The 22664-nt window shown below is 43.5% G+C and overlaps 1 protein-coding gene across 6 annotated transcripts in view; it reads left to right on the forward strand.

Moving 5' to 3' along the window:
* The window catches only part of PCNX2 (pecanex 2), a 281732-nt gene that overhangs the window by 33402 nt on the left and 225666 nt on the right, over positions 1-22664 (forward strand). For 4 of the 6 annotated variants that reach the window (XM_079900242.1, XM_079900240.1, XM_079900241.1 and 1 more), the window contains 4 exons: positions 2614-3891; positions 11034-11181; positions 11307-11452; positions 13789-13882. In XM_079900242.1, the coding sequence (XP_079756368.1) occupies positions 2614-3891; positions 11034-11181; positions 11307-11452; positions 13789-13882 (1666 nt within the window). The remainder of the gene's footprint in view (positions 1-2613; positions 3892-11033; positions 11182-11306; positions 11453-13788; positions 13883-22664) is intronic. The other 2 variants (XM_079900244.1, XM_079900245.1) reach the window with 1 other exon arrangement.

Here is a 22664-nt window from a genome sequence, read left to right on the forward strand (position 1 = left end):
TGATATGAGTATAGCTACTCCAGCTTTCTTTTGATTTCCATTTGCATGGAATATCTTTTTCCATCCCCTCACTTTCAGTCTGTATGTGTCCCTAGGTCTGAAGTGGGTCTCTTGTAGACAGCATCTGTATGGGTCTTGTTTTTGTATCCATTCAGCAAGCATGTGTCTTTTGGTTGGAGCATTTAATCCATTCACGTTTAAGGTAATTATCGATATGTATGTTCCTGTTACCATTTTCTTATCGTTTTGGGTTTGTTTTTGTAGGTTCTTTTCTTCTCTTGTGTTTTGCACTTAGAGAAGTTCCTTTAACATTTGTTGTAGAGCTGGTTTGGTGGTGCTGAATTCTCTTAGCTTTTGCTTGTCTGTAAAGCTTTTGATTTCTCCATCGAATCTGAATGAGATCCTTGCTGGGTAGAGTAATCTTGGTTGTAGGTTCTTCCCTTTCATCACTTTAAGTATATCATGCCACTCCCTTCTGGCTTGTAGAGTTTCTGCTGAGAAATCAGCTGTTAACCTTATGGGAGTTCCTTGTATGTTATTTGTCGTTTTTCCCTTGCTGCTTTCAGTAATTTTTCTTTGTCTTTAATTTTTGCCTATCTGATTAATATGTGTCTTGGCGTGTTTCTCCTTGGTTTTATCCTGTATGGGACTCTCTGCGCTTCCTGGACTTGGGTGGCTATTTCCTTTCCCATGTTAGGGAAGTTTTTGACTATAATCTCTTCACATATTTTCTCAGGTCCTTTTGCTCTCTCTTCTCCCTCTGGGACCCTTTTAATGTGAATGTTGGTGTGTTTAATGTTGTCCCAGAGGTCTCTCAGGCTGTCTTCATTTCTTTTCATTCTTTTTTCTTTAGTCTGTTCCACAGCAGTGAATTCCACCATTCTGTCTTCCAGGTCACTTATCCGTTCTTCTGCCTCAGTTATTCTGCTATTGATTCCTTCTAGTGTATTTTTCATTTCAGTTATTGTATTGTTCATCTCTGTTTGTTTGTTCTTTAATTCTTCTAGGTGTTTGTTCTTTAATTCTTCTAGGTCTTTGTTAAACATTTCTTGCATCTTCTCGATCTTTGCCTCCATTGTTTTTCTGAGGTCCTGGATCATCTTCACTATCATTATTCTGAATTCTTTTTCTGGAAGGTTGCCTATCTCCACTTCATTTAGTTGTTTCTCTGGGGTTTTATCTTGTTCCTTCATCTGGTACATAGCCCTCTGCCTTTCATCTTGTCTATCTTTCTGTGAATGTGGTTTTTGTTCCACAGGCTGCAGGACTGTAGTTTTTCTTGCTTCTGCTGTCTGCCCTCTGGTGGATGAGGCTATCTAAGAGGCTTGATGAGAGGCTCTGGTGGTGGGTAGAGCTGACTGTTGCTGTGGTGTGCAGAGCTCAGTAAAACTTTAATCCACTTGATGGGTGGGGCTGGGTTCCCTCCCTGTTGGTTGTTTTGCTTGAGGCAACCCAACACTGGAGTCTACCTGGGCTCTTTGGTGGGGTTAATGACAGACTCTGGGAGGGCTCTCGCCAAGGAGTACCTCCCAGAAGTTCTGCTGCCACTGTCCTTGTCCCCACGGTGAAACAGAGCCACCCCTCGCCTCTGCAGGAGACCGTCCAGCACTAGCAGGTAGGTCTGGTTCAGTCTCCTATGGGGTCACTGCTCCTTCCCCTGGGTCCTGATGCGCACACTACTTTGTGTGTGCCCTCCAAGAATGGGGTCTCTGTTTCCACCAGTCCTGTTGAAGTCCTGCAATCAATTCCCACTAGGCTTCAAAGTCTGATTCTCTAGGAATTCCTCCTCCCGTTGCCGGGCCCCCAGGTTGTGAAGCCTGACGTGGGGCTCAGAACCTTCACTCCAGTGGGTGGACTTCTTTGGTATAAGTGTTTGCCAGTCTGTGAGTCACCCACCCGTCAGTTATGAGATTTGATTTTACTGTGATTGCGCCCCTCCTACCGTCTCATTGTGGCTTCTCCTTTGTCTTTGGATGTCGGGTATCTTTTTTGGTGAGTTCCAGTGTCTTCCTGTCGATGATTGTCCAGCAGCTAGTTGTGATTCTGGTGCTCTCGTAAGAGGGAGTGAGAGCACGTCCTTCTACTCCACCATCTTGGTTCCTCCTCCCATTTTATTGTCTTTTGATTGTCTTCAGAAGACTTAGAAAAGAACTTTTGGAGGCCAGAATGAACCCCTTCCTTTCCCTGCATTGAAAAACTTCTGCTGAGTTCACATTATTCTTAGTATAAAATCCAAGCTGCTTTTGCTTGTCAAGCCTTATATATCAATATTTTGGACCCTCCCTGCCTTGGTTTAGAAGGATTAAGTAACTTGCCCAATATAACGTAGCTAGTGAATAGCAGAGCCAGGACCTTTCTGATTGCAAATACGTTGTTTAAATCATACTAGTCTGCCTCCCAAGCCCACAAAAGAGGGAAAGCTACAAGCCTGAATTATTTTTTAAATATAGAGATTTCAAGAACAATTTCACAGCGGAGGAGCTATTTTTAGACTAAGCATCTTATCACATTTGTTGCTGGTGTTATTTTTAGTTTGTTATTATTCGGTCTTGCTCCATGACATTATTCATCCATTCTGGATGTGAATCGAGTTGCTGTTGTTGTTGATTTCAGGTGTCATTGTGTCAGATGACCAGCCCGTAGCACCAGTGTCATCTACATCACCTGGGATGAAAACGGAACGCTTACCTGCTTCTAAAGGGCACGTGCCGGAAACCATGACCACATCAGCAATACCAGTGAAACCAGTCGTGGCAGAAACTTGCATCAGTGATAAAGGGAAGGAAAAAGGGGGCCAGGGGCAGTCCCCCTTCTGCCACAGATCCGAGGGTGGCTTGGTGGACAAAGAAGCCGTGAAGAAGGTGCCCTACCTGTCTTTGTCTCAATACGACTTACTGGAGACAGATGTTTCTTTCCAGCCTTGGGGGAGTGAGAATTCCGTCCTGATCCCAGAACCTGGGAATTTTGCCTCCATCAGGGAACAGTTGCAAAGCAAGTCGCCTCAGGACAGCCTGAGCAGTAGCTGCCCTCAGTGTAACACCGTCATCGCCAAACCTGGGCGGGAGCAGGTTTCCCAGCAGGTGGACCCACCCTTGAACCAGGAGGTGGATGACTCAGATAATGAGGTTGCTGTCACTCTTATAGATACTTCTCAACCTGGAGACCTGTTGAGTCTGCACGAGCCCATTAAGATTGTCATCACCATGAGCAGTACCCCCAACTCCATGACAGACTTGGAAAGTTCTCTTCACCTGAAGGTGGTTGGTACTGAGGCAACCGGCTTCACGTGTGATGCCGAGCCAGTTCCCCCAGGGGCCGCTGGTCCTGAGAAACAGATGAGAATTCCCATCATCACCCTTGAGCTGTCTGAGGGTGGAGGAGGAGGCATGGTGTGTCCCGAAGGCAATGGAAGTGACAGGACGCCGGAGAGATTGATGGTGGAGGCGTCTTCCAATCCATGTTCTGGCTATGAATCTGGGGACGGGGGTGATGCCACCCAGGACCACAGTCCTTCCCCAGGAGACCCCTGTACAACCCCGCCACCCACGCCTGATGTGGTCTCCGAGTCTGAGGGGGGCACGGAAGTCCAGGCTAACCTTGACCCATCATCTTGTAGAACCAGCCAGGAAAAGAGACACTCCCAAGTCCTCAGTGTAGACAGCGGGACAGACGTCTTCTTGAGCAAAAGTTCCGCAGAAGTTATTAACGATAAAGAGCAAACAATGCCAACTTCCAAATCTGACCTGGAGGCCAAGGAAGGACAAATACCAAATGAATCCAACTTCCTGGAATTTGTCTCCCTGTTAGAATCAATTAATACTTCCAAGGTGGTGGTATCCAACCAAAAGAATGAGCCGGCAGAGGAGAGCAAAGACAGCGGGCTTCCTGGAGGTGCGGGCTTCTGTGATTTGATTTTGCAAACAGCGGGATAACTGTTGTGTAATTGTTGGGTGCTTGGTGTCGTCACCGATATTTGCTGAGTGTATCAAAACTAAGCTGTGTGATGAGCATGGATTAAACCTGGCTTATTCCACCAGGAAATTTAAGGCATAGTAATGAAGATTTGGCTTCCCTAGGCAAGAACGTTTACTTCTAAGGAAATGAGCAGTTATATTTTACCATGGTGACAAGACCCCTGAAGGTAGCTCTTCCTTAATAGAATAGATGCGGAACTTCCCTGGCGGTCCAGCGGTTGAGACTTCACCTCCCAATGCAGGGGGTGCACGTTCGATCCCTGGTTGGGGAGCTAAGATCCCACGTGACTCGTAGCCAAAAAAACCAAAACATAAAACAGAAGCAATGTTGTAACAAATACAATAAGACTTTAAAAAAAATAAATTAAAAAGTAAAGGTATGAAAAATAATAGAATAGATTCATTCTGGGAAAGCTGATTGTAAAGCAAATTTCTGTGAAAGGAATCCACTTTTCTGTTGAATTCCATTATATAATCTGTGCTGAATTCTCTAATTATCCCAAGTTGTAAACATAATTATAACAAACACACAGCTCTTAATTCACGCCGGCACCATCCTAAGGACTTTACAGATATTAACACGGGTGACCATCCGTGGTGGTTTGTCCAAAAAGGCCCTTATTAACGTGTGTTTTGCCAAAATAATTATTAATAACGCTGCCTTTCACTCTCAAAAGGGTTCCCAGTTTGAGCAATATTTTATACAGTTAGTCTCACTTTCACTCATTTAGTCTTCATGTAACTTTGTGTTATGGGTCCTGTTATCATTCCTTTTTTGCAGCTGGTTTTCACTACCTTTCCCAAGTTAGCCTAGTAAGTCTACAACTCAGCTTTGATTCCAGGCAGTCTGGCTACAGAGTCAACACTCATAAATAATAAACTATATTTCCTGTAGGAATAGAAGATTCATTCTCTTAATATCTCTGGGCTCAGTTTCCTCCCAGGCAAAGGATGTTACTGGACTAGAGTTTTTTTTGTTTTTTTTTTTTTGTGGCCACTCCACATGGGTTGTGGAATCTTAGTTCCCCGACCAGGGATTGAACCTGGGGCCAAGGCAGTGAAAGCGCTGAGTCCTAACCACTGGACCGCCAGGGAAGTCCCATGGACTAGAGTTTTTACAAAGTCTTTTAACTTTATTTATTTATTTTTAATTAATTAATTAATTTTATTTTTGGCTGCGTTGGGTCTTCGTTGCTGAGTGCGGGCTTTCTCTAGTTGCAGCAAGCGGGGACTACTCTTCATTACAGTGCACGGGCTTCTTACTGCGGTGGCTTCTCTTGTTGTGGAGCACGGGCTCTAGGCGCGCGGGCTTCAGTAGTTGTGGCACTTGGGCTCACTAGTTGTGGTGCGCAGGCTTAGTTGTTCCACAGCATGTGGGATCTTCCTGGACCAGGGCTCGAACCCGTGTCCTCTGCCTAGGTCTCTGAGAGCGTGTCTATATGGTAGGATTGCTTGCAGGAAGTTGTGGTTCACATGGCAGCAGCATGTCTTTGTGCTATGATTGTCCCTTTGCTGCTACCTGTTCTCTGCTCTTTGGGCCAGTCAGGGGGACCCTTTGGCTGTATGCAGGCAGCTCCCAGCGATTTGCTCTTTTTTCTTTTGTCTTTCTGGTGCTCTGCCAAAAGGCTTGCCCTGCTTGTGGGTCAGTCCAATCTTGCCTAAAAATTCATTAAGTCTGAATATTGAACTTACGTAAAGTGAATGCATTCTCCGTGTTACTATGTCTGTGTATCCAAGATTTTGCATATGGAGTAACAAGAACAGGAAGGATTCAGCTAAACTTTATAACAGACACATGCAGTACAAGAAAGCATTGGTTACTTTGAGATACTAGACACTTTCTGATACAAGATTTGGATTCTCACCATCTAATTCATATAAAGGTTCACGCATCTTGACCAGCACTGTCTAATAGAACTTTCTGCAGTGATGGAATTATCCCGGATCTGCCGTCCAGGACAGCAGGCACTGGCCACATGTAGCTATTAAATACTTGAAATGGGGACTGTGCAGCTGAGAAGTGGAATTTTTAATTTTATTGAATTTTACTTCATTTAAGTAGCCACATGTGGCCACTGGCTACTGTATTAGGTAATGCTGATCTGGGTGATGTGTTTCTTTCCGGGAAGCTGTGTGTGGGGAGGACAGAGCTCTGGGTTTGGAACTTGACAGCCCAGGGCCAAATTTTGGTTTTGCCGTCCAGCGGGGTGAGCTTGGACAACTCACCATATCCATCTGAGTCACAGTAGCTTCAGTAAAGCAGGAATAATAATACGTTACAGATTTACTGTGATGATTCAAGTAAGAAAATATGTGAAAAGTCTTGTACTTGATCAATTTCAGACTTCTCTTCTGAGGTTCCCCTCAGGCTATATGTGAGGTTTATTTGGTCTGTCTACTTAAGTTTCTGCTCTTAAACTTTTCAGCCAGCCACGTTCAATCAGAACAGGGTTGAGTTGGAAACCTAGGGGGTGTGCAAAGAGATGTGGATGCTATGAGGTTTTCTATGGAAAGGAACAGGCTTGGTTGTCGGGAACTTGCAGGTACAACAGGGAGGGAGGAGTTGGACTGGATCGTATACCTATTCCAGGCAGGGACAGAGTTTTTTTTTTAATTTAATTTTTTAAAATTACCAAACATTTGCTCTTCTTATTGTCCTGGGAATTACTCTCCTGCCTCCTATTTTTTTTTATTGAAATATAGTTGATTTACAATATTATATTTATTTCCGGTATCTAACAGTGATTTACAGTTTTTAAAGATTGTACTTCATTTAAAGTTCTTATAAAGTTCTTATAAGTTCTTTAAAGTTCTTATAAAATATTGGCTATATTCCTGGTGCTGTACAATATACCCTTGTAGCTTATTTATTTTAAACATAGTAGTTTGTACCTCTTAACCCCCTACCCCTGTCTTGCCCCTCCCCCCTTCCCTCTCCCCACTGGTAACCACTAGTTTGTTCTCTATATCTGTGAGTCTGTTTCTGTTTTGTTATATTCACTAGTTTTATTTTTTAGATTCCACATATATGTGATAACATACAGTATTTGTCTTTCTCTGTCTGACTTATTTCACTAAGCATAATAACTACAAGTCCATCCGTTTTGTTGCAAATGGCAAAAGTTCATTCCTTTTTATGGCTGAGTAGTATTCCATTGCAAATAGCTATACCACATCTTCTTTATCCATTCACCTGTTGATGGACACTTAGGTTGCTTACATATCTTGGCTGTTGTAGACACTGATGCTGTGAATACCTTTTCAAATTAGTGTTTTCCTTTTCTTCAGATATATACCCAGGAGTGGGATTGCGGGATCATATGGTGGTTCTATTTTCAGGTTTTTGAGGAATTTCCATACTGTTCTCCATAGTGGCCGTACCAGTTTACATTCCCACCAACAATTACTAGGGTTCCCTTTTCTCCATATCCTCAACAACATGTATTATCTGTAGACTTTTTGATGATAGCCCTTCTGACAGGTGTGAGGTAACGTCTCATTGTGGTTTTGATTTGCATTTCTCTGATGATTAGCAATGTTGAGCGTCTTTTCATGTGCCTGTTGGCCATCTTTATGTCTTCTTTAGAAAAATGTCTATTCATGTCTTCTGCCCATTTTTTGAATCGGGTTGATTTGTTTTCTTGCTACTGATTTGTATGAACTGTTTATATATTTTGGATATTAACTCCTTATTGGTCATATTATTTGCAAATATTTTCTCCCAATCATTAGGTTGTCTGTTTGTTTTGACAGTGGTTTCCTTTGCTGTACAAAAGCTTTTAAGTTTAATTAGTCCCATTTGTTTGTTTTTGCTTTTGTTTCCTTTGCCTTAGGAAACAGAGGCAAACGATAATACTACGATTTATGTCAAAGAGTGTTCTGCCTATGTTTTCTTCTGGGAGTATTTTGTTTTTTGATCTTACATTTAGGTCTTTAATCCATTTTGAGCTTATTTTTGCATATGGTGTGAAGAAATGTTCTAATCTTTTTCTTTTACATGTGGTTGTCCAGGTATCTCTATGGTACTCTTTTTTTTTAAAAATAAATTTATTTATTTATTTTTGGCTACATTGGGTCTTTGTTGCTGCGTGTGGGCTTTCTCTAGTTACGGTGAGCGGGGGCTACTCTTGGCTTTGGTGCGCGGGCTTCTCATTGCGGTGGCTTCTCTTGTTGCGGAGCACGGGCTCTAGGTGCATGGGCTCAGTAGTTGTGGCACGTGGGCTCAGTAGTTGTGGCTCATTCAGTAGTTGTGGCGCATGGGCTTAGTTGCTCCGCGGCATGTGGAATCTTCCCGGGCCTGGGCTCAAACCCGTGTCCCCTGTGTTGGCAGGTGGATTCTTAACCACTGTGCCACCAGGGAAGCCCTCTATGGTGCTCTTATTTCCAACCCAGGTCATCTCCACAAAGGCCTTTAAATAATTTTTAGGTCTTGGGGATATTCTAGAATTTGAGGTTATGGAAAACCACACCCTTATCGACAGCCTTTAAAGCCATGTTTTTGTTTTCTTCTGATACAGCTTTATTTTACTTTGTGGAAATAAACAAAGACTGCTCAAATGAGAAGAACTAAGGCTATCATTCAGAGCTTGCTACAGCGAGAGTCAACCACCAGCATTTTGGCAGCAACTCCAAGGCAGGCAGAGGAGTGGGAAAGCTTTGTAGTGGAAGAAAGGAAGGCTTTGGGTGTGATTGCAGGCTGTTGGCCTGGGGAAGCTGGAGGTGGGGTAATTAGAGCACCCTATGCGATTGGTTAGGGGAGCGTATTTGGCTCCTTCTGATTGGTTGGATTTCTCTGGTTGGAAGCAGGGGCAAAAATTAGGGAAGCTCTGTTATTATTCAAGTCTTGGCCATTTGGGACTGATTGTTACAGGGGTTATTATTTGGCTTTCTGAGCTATTTGCTAGAAGCAGTGGTCTGAGTTCCTGCAAGTCTGACTTGTATCGTGTATTGGTTTCTTGGCTGGTTACTGTAGGTTATGGGTTGGTTTTCTGGGCTGGTTGCTGTAGCATGTAGGTCAGAGTTCTGTATTTATATATATTGTCTGGCTATTATCCATTTGTGTACTCAGTTTCTTCTAGACTTTCTAAGAAAATAATCATGATGCACGTGAAGATGATTATTGAAGAATTATCTGGAGTATAGAAAAATTGAAAGACCCTAAATTTATAACAGTAGGGGTCTAGTTTAATAAATTATACTTTTAAATGTAGTATATACTTCAATTTTTGGATACTGTAGAAGAATATCTCATGTAATTAAATATTTATAATACTTTAAGATAAATAGAACAGCTAGAAAACAACATTTGTTTTCTAACTGTTCTATTTAGCTTAGTAAATTATATTAATGTAATATTATATAACTTCCATTTTTAGATGATGTAGATGATGTAGGAGAATGTCTAATGTCATTAAATATTTACAATACTTTAAGTCAAATAGAACAGTTCTAAATCAACATCTGGATTATGACTTAAATCTTGAAAAAAAAAATGATGCCTAGAAAAAATACTGGTGTGATATGTCTCATATTGGCTCCTGTAACAGCATGGTGGGGTTAAGAGTAATTTAAGATTTTTTTTCCTTTTCTCTAGTTTTAAATTACATGGCATTCATGTATGTTATTTTTAGAAACAGAGAATTCCTATAAGCGTGTATTTTTAAAGGGAAAAAGAAAAAAATAACCCATAGGTTGACATATGTAATGTGCCCATTTAAGGGAAGGAGAGACTAAGGTATTAGAAGCGAAGCGAATGGATGGGTCCACATACATGTAGTGTCAGAAGGCAGAGCTGTCTAAACATGCCTCCCTGCAGTTTTTACGTGACGTGATCACTGGCTAAAGCTGTTTGTTATGATAGCACTTTCTCACAAATGTGTTTCTTGAAAACTGTGAAAACTTCTATCCTGACAAGCTGTCAAATGAAAGGCAAACATTTTTGTACCAAAGAAATTCTGATCGTTTCACAGATGCACTGGGAATATTTATCTTCAGGACTCACTTGGAAGTCAGCAGTGTTTCTCTAAGTACTTCAAGTCCAAGGATGAAAAACTTTGTTGTATACATGCTGATGTGACTTAGACCCCACTTCACCTTTTGAGACGGATCTTGGTGGGCTTTCTGAATGCCATGTCTTGAAAGAGCCAGTAGGTTCAAACCACTCAATCGTGTTCTTCTCTCAGGCAAAAATTTATGCAGAAGAAGATAGCTATTGGTATCTTTGGTCATGGGAGTACAGAGGACATTGTGACCTTAAAAGTGGCCATTGGGTGTGTCTTTAGATAAGGACGGCTGACCCTCAGGGGTCATTCCACTTTGCATAATGGTGTAAACTAAGACCCTTGTTCTGGTCCATTATTTAAAGAGGATTCTAAAACTTCAAAAACCCGATATATACCTATTGATCTTGGAATTCTAATTCATCTTAAAATATTCTCAGGGTAAGGCGTAGGCATAGTATCTCACTGAGTCCTCCACAGTGCCAAGGTGTGGTTCAAGGTCAGCTCTACTTAATGAGCACCTACTTTATGAAGAGGCCAATTCTACCTTCAGCTTGAAAATTTAGATTTTGAGAATGAGTGAGAAGGAAAGACTGATAAGGTTTTAAAATGCAAAATGAGACTTTACTCCAAAATCGCCAGGGTATTTATGCCATTATTTTCCTCGATGCTATTCATGTATGAGCTATGAACCTTTCAGGACTAAGTTAGCCAAAAGGGTGATTTTCAACTGGGTAAGCCAGTGGTCACTGGAGTATTACAGGGGAGTCCTTGAATCCATATGTAAAGTGATGGTATTTGTAGATGTCTCAATAACATGTCTCTGACACATACACACTTCTGTTTTTCAAAAATATTTAGGTACTTTCGTAATTAGTAAAATGAAAATTTATCTAAATAAAATGTATTCAATTTATTTTAAATGTATTTATTCTGAATTCATAGGAGCTATTTAGATTTTCTATCTATTCTTGCTTCAGTTTTGGTAACTTGTTTCCAAGTATCTTCCCATTAATTTCTTATTTAATATGATGTTAACACATAAAGCAATGTTTTTCAGATAACCATTCCCAGGAGAAAAAGGAGGAAATCCTAGAAAGTGAGAAGCCCAGTGGACCCAACGCCAAGCAAGGAAAACCAGACGTGCAAAGTCAAGAGCACACCAGCACCAGCCCCGGGCTCACTGAACCTGCCAAGATCCCGACCCTGTAAGGATAACTTACGTCTACAGCTTCATGCTGGTGCAGCCTCACTTACTGGCTGCTTCTTTTAATGCTTTCTTAAGGGTAAGGAGGCGTTCCACATTGTTTCTGAAATTTTTATGTATGTTAAGTTTCCAGGGCAGTAGACAGAGGCAGATAATCTACAGGGTAACTTCCCAACAAGATAGTTCTGTGTTGCAAGTCATCAGTGGACCTGAAACATCTGTGCAAGATGAGATGTCTGTGGATGCGATGCATGTCTTTATTGATGAACATGGTAAGTCTTGAGAGCTCTTTACTCATGACGTAGAAGGGGGAAGGCTGGCAGCTTTCTCAAGGTCCCATGTGGTCTCTTAGCCTGAGGACAGGTTTCCCCTCTATCTGAAAGTAGAGTGGTCCCACGAGATCTTTCCTAAACTGAAAGGGTATGAAGCAAAGAGGCAGTTACCTAAGGATGCAAAAAATACATCAGTATAAGACACAGATGGTCCTCATTCAAAGCTATGGCAGCTTGATGCTGAGATACTGGGTATAGTACCTGGGGAGGGAGCTTGGTGATGCTACTCTCATTGCTTGGGGTGTGCGCTGGCTGTATAACTCACTCCAAAACAAACGCTGAATGCTCTTTTCACTTTTAGCCCTTTAGAAGCAGAAAAAATTTTCGGATTTCTTTCAGTTAGCAAAAACATGTACTAAGGTAGGTCTTTCGTAAAAAATGAGGTGGCGTGAAGCGAACTTAAAAAAGCGGGGGATACCTGTACTAGACTGGAAGAGGAAGGCTTAGTTCTGCTTGCTCACACATAATGTTCTTAGAACAGAGTGTGCGCCCTCCTGCCTCAGGGCCTTTGCACATAACCGTGTCCCTGTGCCCACATTGTGCCATTTATCCTTCGGATCTCAGTTCTAAAGAAAGTTCTTCAGGAAAACCTTTCCTGGATTTCCCAGGTTTAATCAGGTTCTTCTGCTCTTTTGCTTTCCTAACACCCTATCCTTTTCCTTCTTTGAGACTGTTACAGCTTCTAATTGTTTATTGACTTATAATAATTTGATTAGTGACATTTTCTCCCTCACAGTTGTAAACTTTGGGAAGGTAATGCCCAGTACCTAAGAAATATTCATTGGATATATGTTGAAAATCTGACCCTGATATATTTTTAATACCTTGTTATAAAAAAGATTTTAAAAAGTAATAGAAAGGAAGGACGGAAGGAAGAAAGAACAAGAAAGAAAGAAAGAGAAAGAAGGAAAGGAAGGAAGAACCATTAAAAGGCAAATTCAAGGTTCCTTAGATAAGGGATATAGGTCTTAGTTTTTGTAGGTCGGGTCTTGGGTTAAGTCCCTTATAGATCAATGTAAACTTATTATTCTACTCTCACAAGGATCCTGGTTTGGATAATAAATGATATATTACCCTCTCTATATAGATCAGCGGTTTATAGTTTGAAGTGCTTCTGCATCTGCAGAAATACAAAGAGACTTTTACATTATGAAGAACGACAGTAGCACTTCTATCAAAGCCTCCAGAGGGGCCGTTGGTTGTCACTGTGAATGTTTCTTTTGGGGGTACAACCTTGAAGTTGAGGTCCAGCACTACAGCCTACATTGCAGCTGCTCATAACAGACAAGGTTAATTATGCTTCCCTGTCACCCAAAACCTCTTCTGGGGAGAGACCGTTTACAAAGTGAACTGCTTTTCACACCTCAGTACCCTGAACCACTTTCGCAGGCTAATTTAGCTCCACAAATTAATTCCATCTCTTGCTTTTCCTCATTACCAGGCTGACATACCAGTCAGCAGCTGTGCCAATGCTCATCTGCAAATTCAAAGGTTGGGATGGCCCCTTGTGGTCCACCGATCAAAACCACACCCTTAATAAGCCTCTTCTGCACATGATACAAACAAAACAAAACAAAACCCAGTTACAGCATACACAGATCATCCTGACACGTGAAGAGAATATACAGAAGAAATGCACTGAAAAGAATACGCAGAAGGGGATTAGAAATGGTACAAATGAATCGATGAAAAGCAATTAAGTAATAAGTAACTGAGTCATGTGATATCACTTAGATGTGGAATCTTAAAAAATGGCACAAATGAACAGAAACAAACTCACAGACATAGAAAACAAACTTATGGTTACCAAAGTGGGAAAGCGGGGAGGGATAAATTGGGAGTTTGGGATTAACAGATTCACACTATTATACATAAAATAGATAGACAACAAGGACCTACTGTATAGCACAGGGAACTATATTCAATATCTTGTAATAAGCTATAATGGAAAAGAATCTGAAAAAGAATGTGTATATATATATATAACTGATTCCCTTTGCTGTACACCTGAAACTAACACAACACCGTGAATCAACTATACTTCAATGAAAAGTAAGTAACTGAGTCAAACTTGTCTAAGCATATTATCAGAGAGGTACGTCACGATTTTCTTAGCTAAGTTACACATTCTATGGAGAAATACAAAGAATGGACCTAGTCTACCAACAATTATCATTAAAATAGTCCAAAATGAGTTCTCTCTAACTTGGAAAAAGTATACGCGGAAATGATCATATACGAATAACTGTGTAATCTTCTTTGCCGAAATTTTGCAGGGGAAATTAAATCCTGTTACTTAAAGTCTGGAAATCAGAAAGAAGGCCCTTTCCAGCATCAGCCATCAAATTATGACGGCTTCTCTCACGCTGGGTAAGTGGGGCTTGTTCTCAGGTTGGGGAAGGTGTCGCGTTGCTGCCCCCAGCAACTTACACGCAACTGACTCCGAGTGTAAATGAAGTGAAGATCCTGGTGTAGAATGAAGGTGATAATCCGTCTGTAGGCGGCAAAGCATGTGGGTTTCACGTGAAAGAAAAAGAAAATCAGATATTGTAGAATAATTGAAAATAAACAGAACCACTTTCATAGTAGCCACTTCCAAAAATGAATATAACATGTAGGCATAAATAGAGGGGAGACCTGTGCAAACAATTATAGGAAAGGTGGTGATGCAGCTCAAGAACACGTTATTAAACTCGTCTCAAGGAACGGACTAGAGATGTGGTTAGTTCTCGTCTGTGCCGACAAGCTCTTTTGTAGATAGATGATCTAAACATCCTTTCTCTTCTCCTTTAGCGTGTGTTGAGTAACTTTCCTGATCACGTTAATTAAGTTGATATTGAATCCGCTTGCGTATCCAGAACGTACGTGGATTCACGGTGGCGTTGGGCAAGCTCTAAATCTCATCATTGGTGGACCGAATTCGTCCTTCGTCCTGGACTTCAGGATTCTTTGAGGATAACCCACAGGGCCGTGCCTCAGTGGCTTGCTCTGAGTAAGGGAGGAGACTTTTCATGTACGTTTCTCTAGAGGTGTGCGCCTATTTGAGGATGTACGGAAGACTTGTGTCATGTCACGGGGATGCCTTAGGCTTCACATCTGGAGAAGGGAGGCGTGCAACTCAAGGGAGTTACAGGAACCCTACTTCCAGATTCTGGGGTGCAGTGTTCCTTCCTAAGGTCAAAGTTTCCTTACCAGGTATGCCTGTTCCAGTGTGCCTAGAACAAAGGCTGTTCTTGCCCCTGCAGTCTGGCCTCCAGGTGGGATTCTGGCATGTGGCAGCCTTTTAGGGTGTCCTCTGGTCGCCCCTGCCGCTTCTCACCTTCTCGGCAATGCTGGTGTCAGCCGTCACGGTAGATCTGATGGGTGCGCTAGGTGATAGCTCTCCTGGCCTCACCACCCCACCTGGGCGCCAACCCTGAAGCAGCCTGCTCGGGTCCAGAATCAGTCCTGGGGGGAGACGGGCACCGCCTCCATCACCCACATGCCTTCCACTCTTCCTCTGTCTCCCTCAGGTACCCAAGTTCCAATCAAAACAGACACAACAAAATTCTCCTTCTCCAGCCAGAAAGCATGCAAAGCACTCATGCCAACGGAGACCCAAGAGGAGAGAGCAGGCTGCCACCCCCATCTTAGTTCCAGCCTCTGAGACATTTTGTTACAGTGGTTTGATGAGTTCAGTCATCTAAGGTGGCAGCTTTCTTCACACAAAATAATGACATGAGAGCACAGCTTGAAAAGCTGTCCTGTTATTCTACAATCCTCAGTTGAAAGCTGTAGTGTTTTTAAACTAAATTTGGAGCAAAAACACACCTCCTATTTTATCCCCAAATAAATTTACATGGCTTTTTCATGTTTATTTTCCCAGATAAATGGACTATGCTTTTCCCCGAGGAAAATACTTGAACTGCTTTTGCCGGTAATGCCAGTTAGAATAAGGCCACATATCCAGAGCCTTAAAAAACGAAAAATACACAGTGTGCAGATAAGAATGAAAGAGAGTGCCTGTAGGGTTTTCAATAAGTCCCGCTTCCTTAGACCGTGCCTCACCAAGAGACACCATTAACTCACTTTCTCCCCTTAATTGCTCTCTCTTTATTAGTTTTCCTCCAACTCTGCTTTCTTTGGTTTCCTCTGCATTTCTTTCCCACGTTAGAGCTCTTTTTCGTTTAACTTGCCCTCCATTTCGAGACCTGCCTGGGCTTGGCTTTGCCACGGTGCATTCACTCTGGTGAAAGAGCTGTTGCCCAGGGTAGGTTTGGGCACTGCTGGACGACACCGAATGTGTTTGTGCCGAGTTTTCCTGTCAAGCCCTGTGGCTTAGAGGAGTCCCAGAATGCCATTACGTCCCTAGATCTGCCTCTTCATGTACATAGAACAGTTAGACCCTTTCTGTTACACATGAGAGAAATCCAAGTCCAACAGGCTTCACCGAAATGGGAATTTGGAGGCCAGGTAACGGAGACGTCTTGGGTAGATGGCTTTCTCTTTCTCCGTCACCCCTCCCGTTGCTCTGTTTTGACGTCACTCTCAAACAGTTCACCCTGACAGTCAAAAGATGTCTGCAGCAGCCCCACTTACGTCTTCTCTCAGTCATGTCCACTGGGGATGAGACGCTTCTTTCCCATAAACCCCAATTTAAGTCTCACTCTGTATCTCCTTCGTTCTGACTGGGCCACCTGGAACCCTGAGCCCGATTACCAAGGCACGTACTTGGCTGGCGTCTGTGTTCATACACAGAGCTGGACAGGTTCCCTCTGAGAATGCATGGGGGCAGCTCTTCGGTGGGAAATTTGGAGTTGGGTGGATGGATGCCGGGCGACAAACATCGGCAGATGACACCTGGGGCCCTCCTTCTGGTTAAATGACAATTGAATTAATGACTGTGCTTCTTTAAAGAGAATAACGATCAAATTTTATAAAAGCAGTTTTCTTTTATAAATGTCCCTGTCTGTCTCTTACATTTCTTGTATGTGAACGTTCCGATGGACAGGGTCTTGGCCCACCAGCACCACATGCTAAGTTCTAAGTGCCTGACTCCCTGCTCTTTCCCCAAGGTAGTTTGACAGGGCATTGGCGTTAAGAGTTCTAGGAAAGAATGGCCCATAGCCACGCACATCTCTTTCTTGTGCCTCAAGATAAAAAAATAATATACCCGTCTGCTACTATATGTCTAGACTATTACTTGAGAATATACATGTCCTCTGTTCTATTACTCTTTGAAATAAGTTAGTCCTTTCGAGGGGACTTTGTTCTGGAGTACCGTGGCCTTTCGGTGGCCCATTTGGTCATAGGAGATGTATGGTGCTTCCTGTTTAATGCTCGAGCACAAAACTCGAGTCACTTCACTTAGCAAAATTACAGCGTTGAAGCTGTTCCCGGGGCGGTTCTGGAAAAGCACTTACGGGGACGCCATCTGTTTAATTCATGCTCAGAAAAAATGGCTCAGCCCTCTGTAGAGTCAGATGATCTTCTGGATTTCAGCTGCTGTCTGACAGGCTTATGGTAGATATTCCAACAGCCTCACACTCCTCCAGACTCAGAGATGTTGAAAGCCATGCCACCCATGCACGGGAGGCTAATTTCTTTGGATTTGTAGTAAGCCTTGGCTTCCATGGGAGCGCGTGTTGTAGTGACGGTTTGGGTATTTTCGAATTGGTTGTATGAAAGAAAACTTGTGCTAAAATAGGATGACAGCAAGCGAGCTGGTTGAATTTGAATATATTAATCCCTGCATTAACATACCTGTGTGCGTGTGTCATCTGTTACTTTTTTTTTTTAATTTTTAATTTTATTTTATTTTTGGCTGCGTTGGGTCTTTGTTGCCATGTGCGGGCTTCCTCTAGTTGCGGCGAGCGGGGGCTACTCTTTGTTGCTGTGCACAAGCTCCTTATTGCAGTGGCTTGTCTTGTGGAGCACGGGCTCTAGGCACGCAGGCTTCAGTAGTTGTGGCTCGTGGGCTCAGTAGTTGTGGCTCACGGGCTCTAGAGCGCAGGCTCAGTAGTTGTGGCGCAGGGGCTTAGTTGCTCCACGGCATGTGGGATCTTCCCGGACCCGGGCTCGAACCTGTGTCCCCTGCATTGGCAGGCGGATTCTTAACCACTGAGCCACCAGGGAAGCCCCATCTGTTTCTTTAATGCTGGAGGTAAAGACACATCAGAGCAGCACACAGCTGATCGAGTGCAGTGACAGCGGGTCAGGAATTTGTAACGTGGAAGGGCCAGGGCACTCAACACCTTACACCTGCGTTCCAGTGTGCCTTTCTGAGGGAAGCAACGTCCTGGCAGTTCCTGGCCCTGAAGGAAGTGTTTTCCTGTCATAGTTACGGTGGCAGCAGCCATCGCTTACTAAAGATGTGTTTTGCAGTAAGCACTGTGCTAACTATTAAATTACCCCATTTCATCCGCCCGACAAAACAGAGGTAGGTGATATTCACTCCATTTGACAGAAAAGGAAACTAAGACTGATGAAGAAACAGGCCCAACCTCAGTACCTAAGTAAGTGAACAGGGGACACTTAAATCCCACCCCCTGCACTGTCCCCCCAGCAGGGGCTGCAGCCTCAGTTCCCTGGCGCCCAGTCAGGTGAAGTGGGCCCAGGGTTGAATGCTAGGGATGTTGGGTGCTGAGTCCTTTGGAGGGTATTTGTCCTGCCCTCAGAGGGCTGCTACTTCTTATCTTCAGGGTGCTTATTCCAGCTTGGGAGGCCTGGGTGAGCAGATTTTCCAGGTCTTTCCACAAGGAGCTAGAAATGCCCATGTATCTGTAAAAATCTATTTTGTTTGATGTTGTCGATTTTAATTTTTTTTGAAATGCCACAGGCCACAGATGGCATGTTTGTGGCTGGCCACGGCCTGTGGGCTCCCTAAGCCCGGGCCCTCACCTGGTACTCTGAGACCAGGGTGGAGCAGCCCCCTTGCTAACACATGTGATCTCGGGGTGCCCTTATGCGGCCCCCCCGCTCCTCCAGGCCCCCTTCGCAGCCCCTGCCTCACCTCTCCTCCCCCTGAGGCCCGTGGAACCGACCTTCAGCCCTTCCTCTTCCTGGTGTCTGCCCTTCTTTGCCTAGAACGCCCTTCTCCACTCACATCTACCTTCTGGAGTTCTCTTCCTTCAAAGCACACATTACCATCTGCCTCTTTTATCCATCTTTCCCTTGCCCCTACCCTGGCAATAAATCCATCCCTCCATGCTGTCATCAGAGGAGTGCTTACCACATTCTCCCAGATGCAGGACACTCCCAGCTCTTCTTCCAGACTGTTCTTTTCTAAAGAAAAGTGGTCATGGCTAGGGGGCCTTGATAGCCCTCACTTAGCCCTCTGTAGGTAGATGTTCAGTGAATAGTGCATTGAATCAAGTTAATCGTTGGAGATGACAAAGGCGGTCCGATCTGAGTTCTGGAGAGCCGGGCATTTAGGGATAGCAGGTAAGAGGCAGACAGGAGGGGCAGAGGCGGTCCGTGACGGCACTCACGCTTTGTTCTACTTGCCGCAGGAGTAATAGGACCTCTTTGCAGAGAGAAACAACCCAGTGAAGGTGGGATTATCAAAAGGACATCCACAGATAACGCTCTCACCTTGCGGCTGTTGGAGGGGAAGAGCCAGAAGCAATAGCAGTTTGCCTGCTCTACATATCTGAACACAGAATGTTATCTTCTCCTTTTAAAAATGGGAAGAGGGGCTTCCCTGGTGGCGCAGTGGTTGGGAGTACGCCTGCCAATGCAGGGGGCGTGGGTTCGTGCCCCGGTCCGGGAGGATCCCACGTGCCGCGGAGCAGCTGGGCCCGTGAGCCATGGCCGCTGGGCCTGCGCGTCCAGAGCCTGTGCTCCACAACGGGAGAGGCCCACGTACCAAAAAAAAAAAAAAAAAAAAAAAAAATGGGAAGAAACCCCTGCAAAATGACTTTTTTAACCCCTCACCGTAGAAATCAAGGTTGAGTCTCCAATTAGGTTCTCCAGTCCCGTGTTCCATTCAATGAGGAGGAAGCAATTCTCTCTGTCCACATGGGAGGCAACTGTGATGGAAAAGCTGACATTGGGGTCCACACTTCCCTGACATCAGAAGGGTCGTGTCCTGTGGCGTGAACTTGAGCTTTCGCCTTGGACTGGCCCAGGTTCCCGTTCCTGCACAAAGAGTAACTTTCGGTTTGACGTTGAGCAGGTTTACTTAACCACCTTAAGCACCGGTTTTCTAATGCGTAGATGGAAATAATACTAGTAATAAGTTCAGTGGGCGGCTTTGAAAGCGAAATGTAATAGTATACACGGCGCTTAGCACAGTACCTCTCATAGGGGGCGCTGAGAAGATGTTAGCTATTGTTAAACTGCCTCCAAACAGAAGCAGTAGGACAGTGGCTGAAGTTCGCCATGACTTCATACAGCAAAAGAGCAAAAGGCCAAGGGAAGCCTTTCCTCTAGCACTTTTATGAGTCACTTTACGAGAATTTAAGGTGGTTCAGTACTTTGTATTCTCCTTGTCAGCCTGCTGTGTTGGAGCATTTTGGCCTCTGTGGCAGGTTTACAGACGGTAGTTTACTATTTTATTTCTGGCTTTTAATGCCATTACATTTAGAGTTCTTCTACTGCAGTAAACATAAACTTTGATTTTGAACTTGGAAGGATTCCTAGTTGGGGCAGTTTCTAAGCCCTTCAGCCATGGAAGATATTAGAAAAGCAGCCTTTTCCCTCTGAGGCGACTTCAGTGGCTAGGATTGCCCCTAACTAGCCATTAAACCACTGATTCTTACTATTGGCAAGAACGCCATTCCTCTTCGCCATTGTTAAGCCCAGTTGCCATGTGACAGTTTTATATCCCTAACTCCCAAGTATGAATAGGGAATGGTTTGCAGTGTAACTTCCATGTCTCTTTGGGGATTCCTGGAGGAAACCAGGAGAGGAAACGAATTTCCCTCCTTGGCCTCTCTGTCATTGTGGGAACCAATACATTTCTCATTGACTGCTGAAGAAATATAGGCAGTATTTTCTGGTTGTACAATAACTGTCCAGAAAGCAGGTACCTTTGGTAACACTATCTCATCTAGTTCTGCTTTCCTCAGAAACTAGAATAAGGGAATTATGGCTTGAGTTGCAGAATTGCTACTTAAAAAAATTTCGGAGGATAAATTCATTACCCGGGACACAGGACTGATTCAGCAGCTCAGAGCCTACGATGAGCTCATCTACCTAGAAAATCAAAGTTGAAGTAGGCCGTCTGCCTAGGAGGTTGAAGGTGAAGCTGCCTAGAAGTTGAAGTGCGTTTTGTGTCTGAAGGGTTCACTGCAGAGTGGCCTTTTGTTATTTCCCCTGGAGGTCTTGCAATGAAAGCTTGATCGTTTCTGTTCTTTGTTCAGCAACGATTTACCTGTCTTTCGTCTATAAATTCTTCCAAGTAACATAGAAGAGCTTTCTCTTGTAAAAGATACATAACCATGCTTTAGTATTAGAAAACCTTTTCTAGTGTCATAAGCAATCTCATGAAGATGCACATGGAAATTGTTTTTAAATGCATATTGTCTGCTCTCCAGTGAAATCCTATGGAAAGACATAGTATTTATATTCATTTTGAGTATCTGTTCCTCATAACATAGGTTTGGTAGGCTACTGAATGGAAAGACTCATTCCGGAGCAAGTTTAGTTTACAGGGTTTTTATTGGGGGATTTTTGTACCTCAATTGTTTCTATTTAAAGAGTAGAGTAGATTACATGGGTAATCATCTACTTATTTGTCCGGATTCACTTATTTTGGGCTTCTATTTGTTTATGAATCGTTATAGTACATATCGAAACAGATATTGTTATGGTTATAAATTAGGCTTATTTTTGAAAGCTACTCTAACCTCTAAACCCATTAGGTACTATATTCCAGAGGTGGACTGAGGTGTACTTAATCTTTATGGCCTTCTCAGAGTTCTGACATTTTTGTTGACATTATTATTAGTAGCCTCTCTGACCCTGGTCTCAGTAAAGCCTCTGTTACTTACTGGGATCAGCTCTCAGGAAAGCCCTTTAAAGCCACCGTGCTTACGTGTGTACCTGGATCTCAAAGAAGGTAAGCAGGCAGAAAATTGTAAAAAATAATCACCTCTCTTAGACCTTCCTCTTAACGTTAGTCAGAAGAAATAGTGATTCCTGGTTTGCAGTAGCTCAGCCAGAACGTGGGGCGTGGATGTTAGTCAATTAGGTGTGCAAAATATAAAAGGTTGTGAATTCTCCCAATATCAGATATGCCCAGTTCTGTGTACCGTTCAAGCGTGAGTTGAAAACGTCAACTCCAACGATAAATATTTGAGAATATGTATGTAGCTGTCTCACTCTGTTGATTTGCATGATAGAGGTGTGTGTTACTGAATTAATTAAAAAACTTCCGGGGATTCTTGGTGCCTTTGATCACCCACATAGAGGTGGAAGTATCTGGAAAAAAGCAGGTGACCATGCAGGGATGTGCCTCTGCAGAGTTCCTGCTGTCCATATGCCTGTGTCCTCTCTCTTGTTTTCCAGTTGTTACTATCAGATCCTTTCACTGTAGTCCTGCTTTGTTTTCTTAGACACACTAGAGAGATTAAACTTTCATCCAGGCACAGAGTCATAAGGATGGAGAGTTTATGAGGTTGACTCTAGAAAGACTTCTGTTCTCCGAGGCACGTTCTCTGAATCCCTGGGAAGAGGCCTGCCGCGTGGTGGGATTCTGTCCCTGTGGTCACAGCCCTGGCTGCCACATGATGGCAGTCAGATCCCGTGCTGGAGGCCCTCACAAGCTCCCAGGCTGGTGTTCCCTTTTTCTCAAAGGCACAGACGAATCTTGCTGTCCTATAAAAGCAGAATTGTTTGCAGGCTTTAAAACAAGAATCCCTGTTCAAATTCTAAATAACAGGTTATAGTTTCCAAAACAGTGCTGCTTTATTTAAATATCCCACATATTGAACACATGGCTGGACTTTCATCTCTAGGCTTGCTCCTCTGGGTGGCTTGTTTCCATGGCCCCCGAGTAAGCCTGGGAAACCAGGAAGGACAGGCAGAAAAAGAGAGGCCCTCTTCCTCGGGAGGGTGGATTGTAAGTTTTGAGATCCGGGGAAGATGAAGAATTTCAAGGATTTCTTTCCACATCAATGGGAAAACACAGCAGCACATGCATTTCAGTTACTTGTTGCTTACAGAAGCT

The sequence above is a fragment of the Stenella coeruleoalba genome (genome assembly GCF_951394435.1).
Source record: "Stenella coeruleoalba genome assembly, chromosome: 16".
Lineage (NCBI taxonomy): Eukaryota > Metazoa > Chordata > Mammalia > Artiodactyla > Delphinidae > Stenella > Stenella coeruleoalba.